We start from the raw sequence: 16,481 nt of genomic DNA on the forward strand, positions 1-16,481 counted from the left end.
GGTTTGGGATGTAAGGGGAAACTCACTTCACCCAGACACCCATGTTGCACCACTGACCCTTTCTCCTGCTTTTTCTATCAAGGACAGGAAAGATGAAAGAGGAAAATTTTTAAGTGGCAATAAGAACTACTGTCCACTTGCTCCCCGCCCCGCAACCCACCCCATCAAAACTAAACCCTGGGAGGCTCATGACCAGGGCATCTGCTGACCCCACAGGCAGGGTCACACCAGCCATGAGGACCTCTGCATCCTGGGTCTCCTTGGAGGCCCCGCTGCTGTGGAATCCACCTGCCCTAAAGAAAGAGAGCCCAGATTCTGGAAAGTTCCAGCTCCAGACCCTGGGCCTGTCTCACAGTCTGGCTTCCGCTTTGTTCCTGTGCTTTGGTCAATGCACCTATGAAGCAAGGCCTGGATCATCTGGAGCAGTGCCCATCACCCAGGGCCACAGCCCTCGTCACCAGTGCCCAGCGGAGCAGAGCACAGTCTGAGACAGTCTATCGGGCCAGAGCCCCGGCTGTGTCTCCTCCAAGCTGCGTGAATGTGGCCAAGTTTTATAACCTCTCTGAGGGCCAGTTTCCCCACCTGTAAGAGCATGATGACCATCACAATGGAAGCAACACTCCCTACTTCCAAGTAGCACATGTGGAGTCCTGGTGCCCGACACAAAAGCACTCACCTTGCAGCAGCTGGACAACCAGCAGCTGCCATGTGACAGCCTCGCAGTTTCACCTGTGGTTCTGATACACAACCAGAGCTCAGGGTTCATGGCACAGACAGAGCAGCATAATTCAGACCTTCCCCCTCAAGCTGTCACACAGGCAGAAGAGCACAGACGTTGAGTGTGTCGGCTCTGGAGCTGACTGCCTCGTGCAGAGCCTGCCTCTGCCCCTTACCAGGAAGCGGTGTGGCCTTGGGCAAAGGTTTCATCTCTCGGAGGCCCAGCTTTCTCACTGATGACATGGAACTAATACCAGCATCTCCCTTGTGGGGCTTTTATAAGGATTAAAACATAAACACATATAATGCACTTTAAAAATGTCTAACAGCATGAGCATGTAAAAAGCTTAACTAATATTGATTGTTATCCATCAGCAGTTCTGCGTCTTTGAGATTCTGAGAAAGCTGTGAGAGAGAATCACTGATGCCCAGCAAGGCTTGTCTGGTGTCTGGGGAGGCCCAGCTCCTGGCCTCCCACTGAGGAACCGTGACCTTGGGGTGGTGAACACAGTGCATCATACAGAGGGTATATTCTAGAATTGGACCCCTGAAACTTCTATAATTTTGTTAACCAGTGTCAGCCCAATAAATTCAATAAAATTTTTTAAAAAGAAAGGAAGCTGTGGAGTGGCCCTACTCAAAAGATGGCGCCCATGCCCATCTCCACCTCCGTGAGTAGAGATACACTCCCATCTCTTCCTGTCCCAAACCCTGCGGTTACCAGGCTCCTCCCTCCTACCTGTCCTAGCTGTCTCCCAGGTCAGTCACAGGCCTCACTGCCTGCCCTGTCCCTGACCCCCAGCACACACACTCTGAAGCCAAATCCACAAATGCCCTGGTCTTGACCGTTCAGCCTGGCTGCCTCCTCACCCTGTTCCCGTCTCCCCACCATCGCATCTGCATTCAGTCCTTGTCTAAAGCCCGGAGATTTACAGCATAGGGCTGAGGCTATTACGCCCCACTGGAAGGTGCTGTGCACACTGAGAGGTAAACTCTTTGCTGAGGCTTAATTACCCACAGATGTTGTGATGGGGTGCCAGTGTGCGAAAGCAATCTATCTCCAGTTTTAAGAGCTGGACTGGGTGTTCAGCACACAAAATTTGCTTCCCACTTGTTATTTATTTAGGCAAAATTAATGACTCAGGAACCTTAACGCTACCACCGTCTTAGGAATGGCGTTCGGGTTTTAGAAGCAGCAGGTCAAATAGTTACATTAATTATTTACCCATTTGGCATCCTCGTCTCAAAAATTTGTGTTATTATTATTATTACATGTCTTGGTCTGGCAGATGCCAGTTGGTCCCAGCCAGGGGACAATTTTGCTGTTTCCATGGGAACCGTGGAGGAGACGGTTCTGTTTGTCTGGCTCATAGTTCTAGCTCTGAAGAGTACCCCTGCTGGGTAAGAGGCAACAGAATGTCCTCAGCCGAGTAGCAGAGTCGAAGTCAGAAAAGCTGGGTTGCAGCCCGAGCATCTCCACTCTGACTGCCGTCTGCAAAATGGGATGCCGGTTGCTGGAAGAATTCACTGTCATCCTATCTGCACAGTGCTCAGTGCAGCGAAAAGAACGTTCAGTAAATACTGCCTATTCCCTTGTATAACCAGCACTTCTTGGAAGCCCCCTCTGAGCTCCATATCCAGAGTGGAATTAAGTCCTTCCTCTTGGGCATCCACAGAAACATGGATAAGTTAGTCTCTGACATAGCATCACCAACCTGTACACAGCAACACATCTGTGTGTCTGTCCCTCACTAGATAGGTTGTTTTCCCAGGCGGGAGCCAACCATCTCTTACTCATCTATACATGCCCAGCTCCTAGCAATAGCAACAGGCTCCGGAAATGCTCAATCCCTGAGGAAAAAAGGAATGAAAGAAATAGGATATGCAAGTGGAGGCTTATTTTAGACTCCAGAGAATAATGCTAATTACGTAATATTATTACCTGTCTGAGAGAGCCAAGTTTTCACTGAACTGGTGGTTTGAATGTCAAGGCTGGGGCAGTGTCACCAGATCTAGTCTGCACATCTTTATTTACAGGCACAAGAGGGTCTGTGCATCCACATCCCTGGTGGCAGCTGAGAAGAAGCCAGTCAAGCATACTCAGGGCATCCAGACAGACCTGACTCCCAACTTCCTCAAAGAGCTCAACTTTGCCAGTGACTACACCTTCCACCAAAACCAATATGCCAAGCCTGGCCAGTGTGGCTCAGTTGGTTCAGTGTCGACCTGTGCACCAAGAGGTCACCGGTTCAACTCACTGTCAGGGCACATGCCTGGGGAAGCAGGATTGATCCCCAGTAGGAGGCAGCCAATCAATGTTTCTCTCATCAATGTTTCTATCCCTCACTCCCTCTCCCTTCCTCTCTCTCTAAAATCAATAAAAACATTTTTTAAAAAATGTGTCAAGATGCTACACTGATCACCACAGCTGTGGCTTTTCCTCCCTTCAGCCAAACTCTACGGTTCTTAGGTGGCCAGTGCAGACACACCCTCAGTCTCCCCGCCTCTGTTAATTGATCTGGATAGCCAAGTATAAACACTACCTCTGTTTCTCACAATGTCCCCAAGCCACATGAGCATCTTAGACCAGAGCAAGAGACCTGCCCATTCAATGTCCTGAGATACCCTCCCCAAGTGGGTGCTGCCTGACAGCTCTGGGAAAGCTCCTAAGGGCCTTGGGACGCCCCCTCCCACATTCTCCAGGGCTCCGGGGTTAAGAGAGAAGGGCTAATCTCTTCTGAGAGTTAAAAGCCAACCTCTTTTTCTCCACATCCTCGCCAGCACTTGTCTTTTGTCGATTCGTTGATGGTAGCCGGTCTGACAGGTGTGAGATGGTACCGCACTGTCGTTTTGATTTGCATCTATCGGATGATTAGTGACTTTGAGCATGTTTTCATATGTCTCTTGGCCTTTCTTCTGTGTTCTCTCAAAAAGTATCTATTTAGGTCTGCTGCCCATTTTTTGATTGGGTTGTTTATCTTCCTTTTGTTAAGTTGTATGAGTTCCCTGTAAATGTTGGAGATTAAACCCTTATCGGTGATAACATTTGCAAATATATTCTCCCATACAGTGGGCTTTCTTGTTGTTTTGTTGATGGGTTCCTTTGCTGTGCAAAAGCTTTTTATTTTGATGTAGTCCCATTTATTTTCTCTTTAGTTTCCATTGCCCTAGGAGCAATATCAGAGAAGAAATTGCTTTGGCATATGTCTGAGATTTTGCTGCCTGTGGATTCCTCTAGTATTTTTATGGTTTCCCGTCTTATGTTTAAGTTCTTTATCCATTTTGAGTTTATTTTTGTGTATGGTGTAAGTTGGTGGTCTAGTTTCATTTTTTTGGTGGGAATGCAGACTGGTGCAGCCACTGTGAAGAACAGTATGGAGTTTCTTCAAAAAACTACAAATGAAACTCCCATTTGACCCAGTGATCCCACTTCTAGGAATATATCCCAAGAAACTAGAAACACCAATTAGAAAGGATATATGCACCCCTATGTTCACAGCAGCACAATTCACCACAGCTAAGATTTGGAAACAGCCTAAGTGCCCATTAGTAGATGAGTGGATTAAAAAACTGTGGTACATCTATACAATGGAATACTACGTGGCGGTAAAAAAGAAGGAGTTCTTACCATTTGCAACAGCGTGGATGGAACTGGAGAGCATTATGCTAAGTGAAAAAGCCAGTCAGAGAAAGATAAATAGCACATGATCTCACTCATTTATGGAATATAATGAACCACATAAACTGATGAACAAAAACAGATCCAGAGACAGAGAAACATCTATCAGACCGTCAAACCTCAGAGGGAAGGTAGGGGAGGGTGGGGGTAAGGGGAAGAGATCAACCAAAGGACTTATATGCAGGAATATAGGCCTAACCAATGGACACAGACAACAGGGGGGTGAGGGCATGAGGGGGGGGGGGGGATAATGTGGGGATTAAGGGCACATATGTAATAACTTAATCAATAAAGACATTTTTTTAAAAAGCCAACCTCTTTGTAAAGACTACCACAGGGTCCCAACCCCTGCACCATGAAGAGGTACCCCTGGGTAAATGGATCCAAACCCACTAAGGATTAAATGCATTAGAAGAGCAGTGTTGATGTACATCTCATTCCAATCCATGTGTGCCCTGTGGAAACACCAGGACAGTCCTCAAGGACCAGCTCCAGTGCCAAGCCCACAGCAGAGCCTTTGACTGTGATTGGCTGCAGGAGTCCCTTCTTCTGAATCCCTTCTTCTTTAGAGAACTCCCCAGCAGGGCCTCTCACAAAGTCGCAACTCTATTGTTTCCCACAATAAGTGTTTCCTACTATACAGGCAGCTCTACTGTATAGAAATACTTGAAAGCACCAATCTGTTCCAAATCTAGTGACATATTAGGGAACAGTTGGAGCATGCTGCAAATTTTGCATTTGCTTATGTGTGCTATCATCCACGAGAAATACCACATGAACACAGAACCACACCACATATATAACCCAAGACACATATATCTCAAACACCACCACCCACACCTGGTGTCACAACTTCCCGTCCAATTTTAGGCAGCCCTCCTTCCACCAGCTCACAATAACTCACAAGTGGCAACTCTTCTGATGCCCACTTCGCAAACAGGTGTCAAGGTGAAGTGCCATGTGTCCTGTGGTCTTCGGTATCTCATAGCCATTTAACAGGTGTAAAACTATGCTACCCTCTTTATTAGGTTCCCATCTTCTTCATTTTTTAATATATTTTTAATTGATGTCAGAGAGGGAGAGAGAGGGAAACATCAATGAGAGAGAATCATTAACCAGCTGCCTCCTGCACGCCCCCTATTGGTAATCAAGCCCACAACCGGGGCATGTGGCCTCACCTGGAATGGAATTGTGACCTCCTGGTTTAAAGGTCGACACTCGCTGAAACCGGTTTGGCTCAGTGGATAGAGCGTCGGCCTGCAGACTGAAAGGTCCCAGGTTCGATTCCGGTCAAGGGCATGTACCTGGGTTGCGGGCATATCCCCAGTGGGAGATGTGCAGGAGGCAGCTGATGGATGTTTCTCTCTCATCGATGTTTCTAGTTCTCTATCTCTCTCCCTTCCTCTCTGTAAAAAATCAATAAAATATATTAAAAATAAATAAATAAATAAATAAATAAAATAAAATAAAAAAAATAAAGGTCGACACTCAATCACTGAGTCACGCCAGCTGAGCAGGTTCCTATCTTCTTTTATTTTTCATGTCACTGGTAATGTTTTTGAGTGTTTTAAGCATAATCTATTCTCCCTATAAGCCCTGTGGTGTCTGTTGTGTGATTCTACATACTGTGGATATTTCTAAGAACACATATGTTGTGTTATAGCAGAATGGACCATATCTACACTAATAAAAGAGAAAAATGGTAATTGGCGTACGGCGATACCTTTTTCATTGGCTAATCAGGGCTATATGCAAATTAACTGCCAACTAAGATTGGCAGTTAACTGCCAACAAGATGGCAGCTAATTTGCATATGTAGGCACAATGCAGGGAGGCGAAAGGGAAAGCAGGAAGAAGCCCCCTGCCACTGACAGTGATCTGAAACCCAGGGGGGAGCTAAGAGCCTTTGCCCTGCCCCCCAGCCATGATCGGAGAATCAGGCGCCTTTGCCTCCCTGGCCAGTGATAGCAGGAAGTAGGGGTGGAGCCAGCGATGGGAGCTGGGCACGGTCGAAGCTGGCAGTCCCAGGAGCTAGGGGTCCCTTGCCTGGGCCTAAAGCGGAGCCCACGATCGCGGCGCCCCCCACTGCCACTGCAGGTCCCCGCTGCCCGGGCTGGATGCCTAGGCCAGAGGCGTTAGGCCTGGGCAGGGGTGGAGCCTGCAACCGCGGGGAGCTGAGGGTCCCCTGCCCAGGCCTGACACCTCTGCCGGAGGCCTCAGGCCTGGTCAAGGGGCCAATCCGGTGATTGGTGATCAGAGGGTGATGAGGGTCAACTCCTCTGGCTGAGGCATCAGGCCTGGGTCGGGGGCGGAACCGGGGATTGGGGGGATATGATGGTCCCCTTGCCCAGGCCTGAAGCCTGGGTCAGAGGCGTCAGGCTTGGGCGGGGGGTGGAGCAAGCGATCAGAGGGAGATGGGAGTCCCCTGCCCAGGCATGATTCCTGGGCCAGAGGCCTCAGGCCTGGGCGGGGGCCAGAGCCAGTGATCGGGGGGAGATGGGGGTCCCCTGTCCAAGCCTGACACCTCTGGCGGAGGCGTCAGGCCTGGGCAAGGGGCCGATCAGGTGATCGGAAGGTGATGGGGGTCAACGCCTGAGGGCTCCCAGTATGTGAGAGGGGGCAGGCTGGGCTGAGGGACACTCTCCACACACACACACACACACACACACACACACACACACACAGTGCACGAATTTCGTGCACCAGGCCCCTAGTAGTAAATAAGCTAATATAATATACATGAAGTGTTAGGAACACTTCAGAGTGCAATAACATTAGCTATCATCATGACCATCACCAATATCATCATCATCACTATCACCATCATCATCATCATCGCCATAGCCCCATATTTCATGGAGGCAGAGACCACAATTCACAGGCCTTTGGGTAGCACTCAGTGTCTTGAAATCGCAGATCATTCAATAAACATCTGTGTGATTGACAGACAGGTCAACAATAACAGCTGGTATTTCACTATAATGTTGCCTCCAAGGGCTTTAATGTACATCACTCAGGAAGTTGTCCCCACTCATGTCCTGCAAGGGGGGATACTCAGGGCCAGGACCAGTCCTCCCCTGCACTCTCCCACCATGCCCCCATTGCCTTTCCCTCCTACCTTTAAGAAGTCAAAGTGCTTGAGCATTTGGGCCACTTTCTCCGCGTTCCTCCCTTCATTGAGGAAATCCAGCTCCAAAGGCAGGTTCTTCTTGGCTTCATCCACCAGCCACATGAATTCAAACTCAGGAAACAGCTGTTTGACAGCCAAGACGAGCACCTGAAATCCACCAGGCACCCCATCAGTCAGCTCGACACCCCACCAAGGCACCCTGCCCTTCTGCCTGGTCTAAATGTTGACAACCCACCAGGTCTCCCCTGGAGTAAGGGTGAGTGGGAAAACAGCTCCCCTGACGCCCACCGCTGTAGTCCAAATCCAAGATGATGAAAAGCCACCAGCCACCAACCACCAGCAGTAATAACAACTACCATTTGCTGAGTGCTCCCCACGTGCCCTGCACTGGCTCAGCACTTGACTGAGTTACTCCACTTCATGTGCACAATCTGGGAAGTACACAGTGCACACTCTTATCATCTCCCCGTTAAGGTTCTGAGAGGTTATATGATTTTTTTTTTCTGAACTTGCCCAGTAAGGTAGCATAGAAATAGAATTCTGCTTGGGTCCACCCAGCCCCCAAAACCGTTGCTCTGAAGCATGTCGCTTAAATGCTGCCTTTGTTGCTCTTGGATCTTCATGGTCCTGTTTACGAAGGGCTGGAGTATGTGCCACTGTCACCGTGCTTTCATTTATTTCTTAAACTGAGTGGTTGGCACCTGAGCATCATGTTACTTTCTATACTTTTTGTACATCTAAACACCATGATAAAAAAAAAAATGAAATTGAAAAAGAAAACAGGGTTAGATAAGATGAGTAAGAGTTAAGGAATTTGACCACTTGGATGAAAAGCTCAGATTTTGGGCCCTTTGGCCCCACTGTGGATTCTTGAGTGAAGACAGGATGAAAATGGGAGTGGGGTTAGAAGACTCATCTGGCATTTCGTTGTCAGTTTAATGACGTGAAATTAAATGTCACTGGCAAAGAACCAGAGTCCAGTGGCATCTGCGGAGCACGCCCAGCCCCTCCATGGGCAGGGACTCAGTTCTGAGGCTACCTCACCACCGAGCTCTGGAGCTGAGACAGTCTCACAAGTTCACAGACGTGGCTCTGCAGTGGGTGAGCAAGGTTGATGCCAGGAACGTGGGAGATGGTCCAGCAGTCTAGGAGGGAAGCACAGCGCGCAACCCTCCTGCTCGCTGATAAACCCTCCTGTTAGTGTTCAAAGTCGGGCCTGGGGAGACCACCGACCAACCCTCCCAGTAATTCTTGGTAGAGATTACAGTCCAAGTTTGAGATACCCCTCTCCACCCCTGGCTAGAGCAGGAGGACACTAAGCAGGAACCAAGGAACCATGGGCCTGCTGGTACCTTCCCCAACTGTTAAGGACTAAGTGCCTGTGTCCCCTTTCCCCCACCCCCCAAATTCTTATGTTGAAGCCCTAAGCCCAGTGTGATGGTGTCTGGATGTGGGGCCTCTGGGGGCTAATTAGGTTTAGATGAGGTCATGGAGGTGGGCCCCTATGATGGGATTAGTGTTCTTGTAAGCAGAGAGAGATCAAAGCTCACTTTTTCTCTGCCATGCAAGGACACAGAGAGAAGGCAGCTGTCTACAAGCCAGGAAGAATCGTCTGGCACCTTGACCTTGGACTACCAGCTTCCACAACTGCGAGAAATAAATGTCACAGTTTAAGCCACCTGGTCAGTGGTATTTTGTTATGGCAGCCCCAGCAGCCTAAGACACCAGCCAGTCTATCCAGGAGGATTTAGTGAGCCCCACCTATGAGCCTTGGCTTGTGCTTCCCTTTGTCCTGGTCTATAATATTATGCCCAACATGTGTTCGTCACAGGTGGTACGAAAGAAATAAAGCTAAAGCAGGGCCATAAACTACAAAGCATTAACAGTTTTGCTTTTAAGCACAAGTCCTAGGCTGTGTACCAGACGCAGGTCTAAAAGAATCATCACACAAGGGTATTATATTCAATTTCTCTCAAAACTCTTTTTAATTGCATTTGGTTGCAGTCTAATTTCTTTTAAGTCTTGTCTAGTCTTTCACGGGCCAGACCTGTGACCTTATGATAATCAATTTAGTTTATGTTGTGTTTCTGTTGGTGTCACATGAAACTGGAAGGCAGAGAGAGGTGGCAACACATAGCCCAGCAGCCTCCAGGCACTGCATCTCATCACCATGCCCTCAGATGGCCCTTAGCAACCGCCAAAGGGAGGAAGAGCTGGCGCACAGGAAGCAGACGCACCTTCCCAGGCCTGGGCCAGGGGCACACACATCACCAGAGGCACCTGAATTCAACTCTGGGCTCTAAGTTCAGGCAAGAAACCTCTTCGGATTTTGGTTCTGACCTAAATTCCAGAGGTTCTCACCCAGTAGGGATGAGGGAAGGAGCCGCAATGAGGCTTGGTCAATTGTTCATTCAATATTTACTGATTAACTCCTAGGTAATGACCCTGGGCCAGATGTGAGTGTACACAGGGAGTTACATGCAACCAAGTTGGGTCTATACCTGGGAATGAGTCTTCTGGCCAAACAATAAATCCTCATCATTTACTCTATGGTCACTGTTATTTGTGAAATTTTTCATTATCATTAACATCCAAACAGCACTGATAGGCACTTTAAAGATTTTTCTGTTACTAATCAATTATATAATTAGTTATTACTAGCACTATTGGTTATTATTAATACCTAATGTCATTAATCATAAAAGCAATCAAAGATTTTATTGACTGATATTAATTGCTAATAACTACTTAGTAAAATAATTCATAACCTAAAAAATTATACAGTACTCATTAAACTGGTTTCTAAAGCATTCTCTGGGTGGTGGGTGAGTTACTCCCCTGGTTATCCTATTTTATTTTAATATGTTTTTATTGATTTGAGAGAGAGAGTAGGAGGTTTGGGGGGGGGGGGGGAGTGAGAAACATGGATGTAAAAGAGAAACATCGATTGGCTGCTTCCTGCCACTCCCTACTGGGGATCGAGCCCACAACCTGTGCAGTGCCCCTACCTGCAATCGAACCAGTGACATTTTGGTGCTTGGCGCAGTGCTCAACCAACTGAGCCACACCAGCCAGAGCACCCTTGGTTATTTTAAAACAAAGGTCAGTTTTGATGGAAATCAATGGTTCTTAGTTTTCTAGGAGGACGCCATCCCCATTAAAGGAAGTCACCAATTTAAAATTTTGGTGCTAGCTATGAAGCCCAGAAAATGTACATGCTTGCATAATTTTGCACATAATTCAGGGGATGAGGAGAAGGGTCAGATTAAGCATTGTCTGGTCCAAGTCACTGTCTGATCCAAGTCTAAAACTTTTCTTGGCTGAGGAAAATAAATAAAACTCAGTTTCACCTTTCGTTTTCATTCAATTCCCTTCTTAAGAGCCTGCTCTAAGTAGATTCATTTAAGTTTTTCTTTTTTGACAACAGATGCAATCAACTAAAATAAAACAGGTATTGTTATCAATTTGACTTTTTTATTTTTCTTCCAAAATGTATTTTCTCCATAAAATTCTTCCAACAGCCAATATTTTCACCAGTGTCTAGCATGTACTCAATACACGGCAGATGTTTATTGAATATTCACGTGAGTAAGTGAGTGAATGAATAAATGAATGAACAAATGAACATTGCAAAGGATTTGTCCTCTCCCGAGAAATAATTATATGTTCACATGTGTGTTATTCAAATGGATTAAATTATTCTATTTCTGAGATTTTGGTGGGAAAGGGGATTATCTCCAAATTTGGGCAACCACAGTTTTGGAATGCCTGAGAATTTTCTACTTGATTTGGAACCTTAGGAATCAATCAAGGTATATACAACAATTAATACCTCCTTCAAGATAGAATAATGAAATTATTTTCCTATAGGGCAGCGGTTCTCAACCTGTGGGTCGCAACCACTTTGGCGGTCAAACGACCCTTCCACGGGGGTTGCCTAAGACCATCCTGCATATCAGATATTTACATTACGATTCATAACAGTAGCAACGTTACAGTTATGAAGTAGCAATGAAAATAATTTTATGGTTGGGGGTCACAACATGAGGAATTGTATTTAAAGGGCCAGAAGGTTGAGAACCACTGCTATAGGGTCAATGGCTCACAGGAGGGAAAATCAATTGTGGGCCACACAGAAATATAATGGAAAAATTAAGAGTCACATAAAAGCTTGAAAACTTGACTGTTATTGATAATAGTAAAAAAAGGGGGGGGAGGATTACGATTTAGCACCCACTACATGCCAGGCACTGTGTTGCAAGACACTTTATATGTAGGTCCTCATTTCGTCCTCTGCGTGTCCATTTCACAAAGAAGGAAACCGGTTCCAGGAGGTTAAAGTATTTCTCAAGGTCACATAACTTATAATTTCAAATGCAGGACTTAGACCCAGGTGTTTTGGGGTTTTGTTGGGGGGTTTTTTTCCTTCTTTCTTTATGCAGCCCTGTCTCATGCAGTACAATACAAAATTATACAATAGGAAGCTTGTGATAAGGCATAAAAAGAGCTTTGTAAACTGTAACATGCAGCTGAAATGCAAGTTCCTGTTATCAAGTTATTATATATTATAAAAGAAATAACATTCTATGGGAAACAGCACACAAAATAGAACACCTATGCAAACCCAAACTGGTACAAATGGGTATTTGACAAGGATCGAAAATCAATTCGAAGCTACGTAAATAACTCGGCACTCATGGCCTTATCTTTTTTCTGATAAGTTGTTAAAAGTGCACACTTTTTAGAAAACAGAAAATATAGGGTGAAGAAAAGTTTCCGTGGGGTTGTCTACATCTCTGGGTTTTTAAAGAGATCTATCTTTAAAAATAAAATCAACCATTGGATTCTGTGCCACACACAAACATTACCTGGCCACCCACTGTTCAATCAACACATTCAGAAAAGAAATGAGACAACAGCAGCATTTCCTGAAAATGTGGTTCCAAAGAAGTCAAAAACATGACTATCACAGGCCTTTCTTTTTAGAGACCCTTTGGATGGGCTGGGTGGCATCAAATGGGGGGTGAGATTCTAGTGCTCAGACCAGAGTCCCATCCAAAGACTAAAGAGCATGTTGGGGACAGGTGGTACACAGAGGGCAGGGTGCCCAGCCATGAGTTATAGAGTCTTTAGTGCAGTGGTTTTCAACCCTCTGGCCCTTTAAATACAGTTCCTCATGTTGTGACCCAACCATAAAATTATTTTCGTTGCTACTTCATAACTGTAACGTTGCTACTGTTATGAATCGTAATGTAAATATCTGATATGCAGGATGGTCTTAGGTGACCCCTGTGAAAGGGTCGTTCGACTGCCAAAGGGGTCGCGACCCACAGGTTGAGAACCGCTGCTTTAGGGGGTGACAGTGCAAGGGGGAGCTCAGCATCAAACTGGGAATCTTGAGACATACAGGGTGGTGTCACCATCGGGATGTGGGGATCAGATCTCACCCCCGGTTCCCAGGTCATCCAAATCCTACTCTGCTCTCAAACACAGTGCTCCCGGCAACTGAGCTCCCTGTTATTGTGGACAGAGAGGAGCCGCTGCAAAGCCAGCCCGCCAAGGGTGGACTCTGCCTTGTCAGTTCCCCCTTCCTGCTGAATCATTGTTCCAATCTCTGGGCCCAATTAGTCTGGCTCTGGACAGCCACTCAAATCAATAAGAGTCACTGGCCGTGCATCTAGAAGTAGAGTTGCCCCAGCTACTAAAGGGACAATATCAGGTGATAATGACAAAGCCGAAAAACACCCTTGGCTGTGCCTCTCTCTTTTGTGCAAAGTCACCCACATCATCCGGTTCATCAAACACCATTTACTGAGAGCCGGCCTTCACTTCTCTGTCACCATTCAACAGTCTACCCCAGAGGCTGTCCCCTTCTCCCAAGAGGAGTGGCAGGTTCACAAGAGACACAAAACACAAGGGTGGCACATACTATTGAGTGCCAACACAAAAGCCATGCCCCCCACCGTCCTGGCTAACAGAACCTCAAATATGTGCATCTCTCATGTCCTTCAAGGAAGGCAGTCCTTTACCTGACAAGGTGAGTCATGATTGGTCAGTAAGCACTGGTCTTTCTCTCACCAGGACCGACTGAGGCTGGGGCACATGGCCGACTTCTGGCCAGTGAGAAATGAAGGGGATTCTACTGACGGGCTATTTGATAAGGAATATGAGAAAAGAAATAGGAGCTCTTTGGCATCCAGATGTCATCCACTTGTAATAGCAAAAACTACTGCTGCTGTTTGGGGACCATGAGGGGGATTACCTTAGAAGGACAAGCCAGAATGGAAGCGTGGAAGACCAAAGGAACCTAGGTCCTTAAAAACCACAAAGCCGAATCGGTTTGGCTCAGTGGATAGAGCATCGGCCTGTGGACCAAAGGGTCCCAGGTTCCATTCCGGTCAAGAACATGTACCTCGGTTGCAGGCTCCTCCTCATTATGGGTCCTGGTCAGGGTGCATACAGAAGGCAACCAATCAATATGTTTCTCTCACATCAGTATTTCTCTCTGTGTTTCCCTCTCTCTTCCACTCTCTCTAAAAAACAATGGAAAAATATCCTCAGGTGAGTATTAAAAAAAACACACAAAGTGCTAGATTAGTCAACACTGGAAAAGTTGACATGACCACCAGAAGTCCTGAAATGTGAGATAATATGGGTTACTATTATTTACCCCACTTTTAGTCGAAATTTCTGATACCTTGGCCAAAACATCCTAATGATACAACCAGTAGTCCCACTCCTCACTCTCAAAAGCCTAACTCCTGTAGACCTTACAGAAGATTTGCATTTGGACTTATAAACTCACTGGAGGCCCAGTGCACAATATTTGTGCACTGGAGGGTGCAGGGGTGTCCCTCAGCCCGGCCTGCGCCCTCTCACAGTCTGGGACCCCTCGGGGGATGTCTGCAAGCCGGCAATCAGAAATCCCTCTCTCAGTCTGGGGCTCTCACAGTCCAGGACCCCTTGCTCCTTACCGTCCACCTGCATCAGAGGCGGGAGAGGTTCCTGCCACCACCACTGTACTCGCCAGCCATGAGCCCAGCTTCCAGCTGAGCTGCGCTCCCCCTATGGGAGCACACTGACCACCAGGGGGCAGATCCTGCATTGCACGTCTACCCCCTGGTGGTCAGTGCGCGTCATAGTGACCAGTCATTATGCCATTCAGTCGATTTGCATATTAGCCTTTTATTATATAGGATTTCTTAAACTGCAAATATCCAGAGGTTAACCCTATTAGTCACTCTCTCCTTAGTATGAATAACTTTGGTTAGATAGTCTTCCTTTCAAGGCCATGCTGTGATCCATCACTGGGTCAGAGAAGAGAGATGAACAATAGTGGGCAGTGGGAGGGAAGGAAAGGGCTCACAACATCTGGACCTGTCGTGAGAGGAAGCACCAGAAGGCTATGCAGAACAGTGTGGCTAAGGTGGCCCTAATATCCCTTAGAAATCGTTCTTCTCCTACCAAGCATCCCTGAGCACCATTCTGGGCTTGTCATTCCTAAAACCAAGGCCCCATTTTAGGTCTAGACTCAGAAAAAATACACGAATTTCAAATATAAAATGAAATGAGCTTTCTAGTCAGGCTCTTCTTAGCTTTACAGCAGAGAAGGGTGACCCAGGTAGAGTATTTCCACGAGAAATGTGTCCAGTGAGAAGGCAGTGCCACCTGGTACTGTTGGTAATGCTGATGGCCCTCGGAGGAGGTGACCTCAGGTCTCGGTTCCAGACTCTCTGCTGAAGGCTGTGAGTACTGGACTCTGATCTGCCTGTGATCCCAGCCCCAGCATGGCCTCAGCCGTGTGAGGGAGCCACTTTGTATTCTGCACATGGCCATTAGGCTGCACTTCCCGAGAAAAGCATCTAATGCTTGTCTCCAAAAGATGCCAAATCTTTATCACTGCTGTTATTGCGATTGACCCTACGGCCACCATTACTTAGGGAGCCAGTGAGGCTCTGAGCAGAAAAAACAGTGTCAGCTGTCCTCCTGACAACACGGCTGGCCAGAGGCTGGTTCCCACCTGACGCAGGAGCAGCTGCTGGGTCTCAGGATGGCCGGGGATCCTCCAAGAATCCCGGTCCCTCCCAGCAATGGCCATTCCATAGCCACTGACAGGTGTTCCAGAAAACCTAGGTTTCCAGGGCGATTCCCAGGGCCACTCGACAATCCTGCTCTCTTCCAATGTACACAGCAACTATTTCAAACCTTCGCCCCTACTGGAGCCTCCAAAGCCACCTCCTACCCCCTTTCTCAGCAGATGGTCTTGCCTCCTACCTCAGAGAAAAAATAGAGGCTATCAGGCTGGTACAACTCAGCTGCCCACCTTTCCCCCATCTTCCCCTCTGCCCCACACACCTGTCTTTACCCAGCCCGACCACTTTTCTCCAGCCTCCAAACAAAGGCTGCTGGTTTCACCTGTACCCTTGCAGCCCGTCCCCCGAGTCTCCTCCTGGACCAGACCTATGAGTGACCTGCTCTCCTGAACCTTCAATTCCTCTCTCTGCTGCTGCCAGCTCCACGGCTGCCTGGCCGACCTCTAATCCTGGCTCTGCACTGACCTCCACTCTCACTTCCCCAACACCGATGGTGCAACACGAGAAGAGTAATCTACGTTAACTTGCCCCATTCCCTGGGCCTCAATCCTCCTTCACCCACTCACCCCACTCTCCTTGCTCTTCCCAAGAACTCCAAAACACCAAATCTACTATGCCCTTCTTAGAGCGCCACTCATTCATCTCCCCTTTGATGACAGTGGGTAATTCTGGCAGGCAGTATTTTCCAAAATGGCTGCAACGATATCTCCCACTCTAATGCTCTAGCTCAGTGGTTCTCAACCTTCTGGCTCTTTAAATACAGTTCCTCATGTTGTGACCCAACCATAAAATTACTTTCGTTGCTACTTCATAACTGTAATGTTGCTACTGTTATGAATCGTAATGTAAATATCTGATATGC

General features: G+C 47.3%; 1 protein-coding gene across 7 annotated transcripts in view; it reads right to left on the bottom strand.

The window, feature by feature from the left end:
• ADCK1 (aarF domain containing kinase 1) overlaps positions 1-16,481 on the bottom strand; it is a gene marked incomplete at its 5' end in the record, with an annotated part of 106,373 nt that overhangs the window by 27,952 nt on the left and 61,940 nt on the right. For all 7 annotated transcript variants that reach the window (XM_081083852.1, XM_081083850.1, XM_081083849.1 and 4 more), the window contains one exon: positions 7,515-7,673. In XM_081083852.1, coding sequence (XP_080939978.1) covers positions 7,515-7,673 — 159 coding nt within the window. The remainder of the gene's footprint in view (positions 1-7,514; positions 7,674-16,481) is intronic.

This window comes from Myotis nattereri, assembly GCF_964212035.1.
Source record: "Myotis nattereri genome assembly, chromosome: 1".
NCBI classification, from domain to species: Eukaryota; Metazoa; Chordata; class Mammalia; order Chiroptera; family Vespertilionidae; genus Myotis; species Myotis nattereri.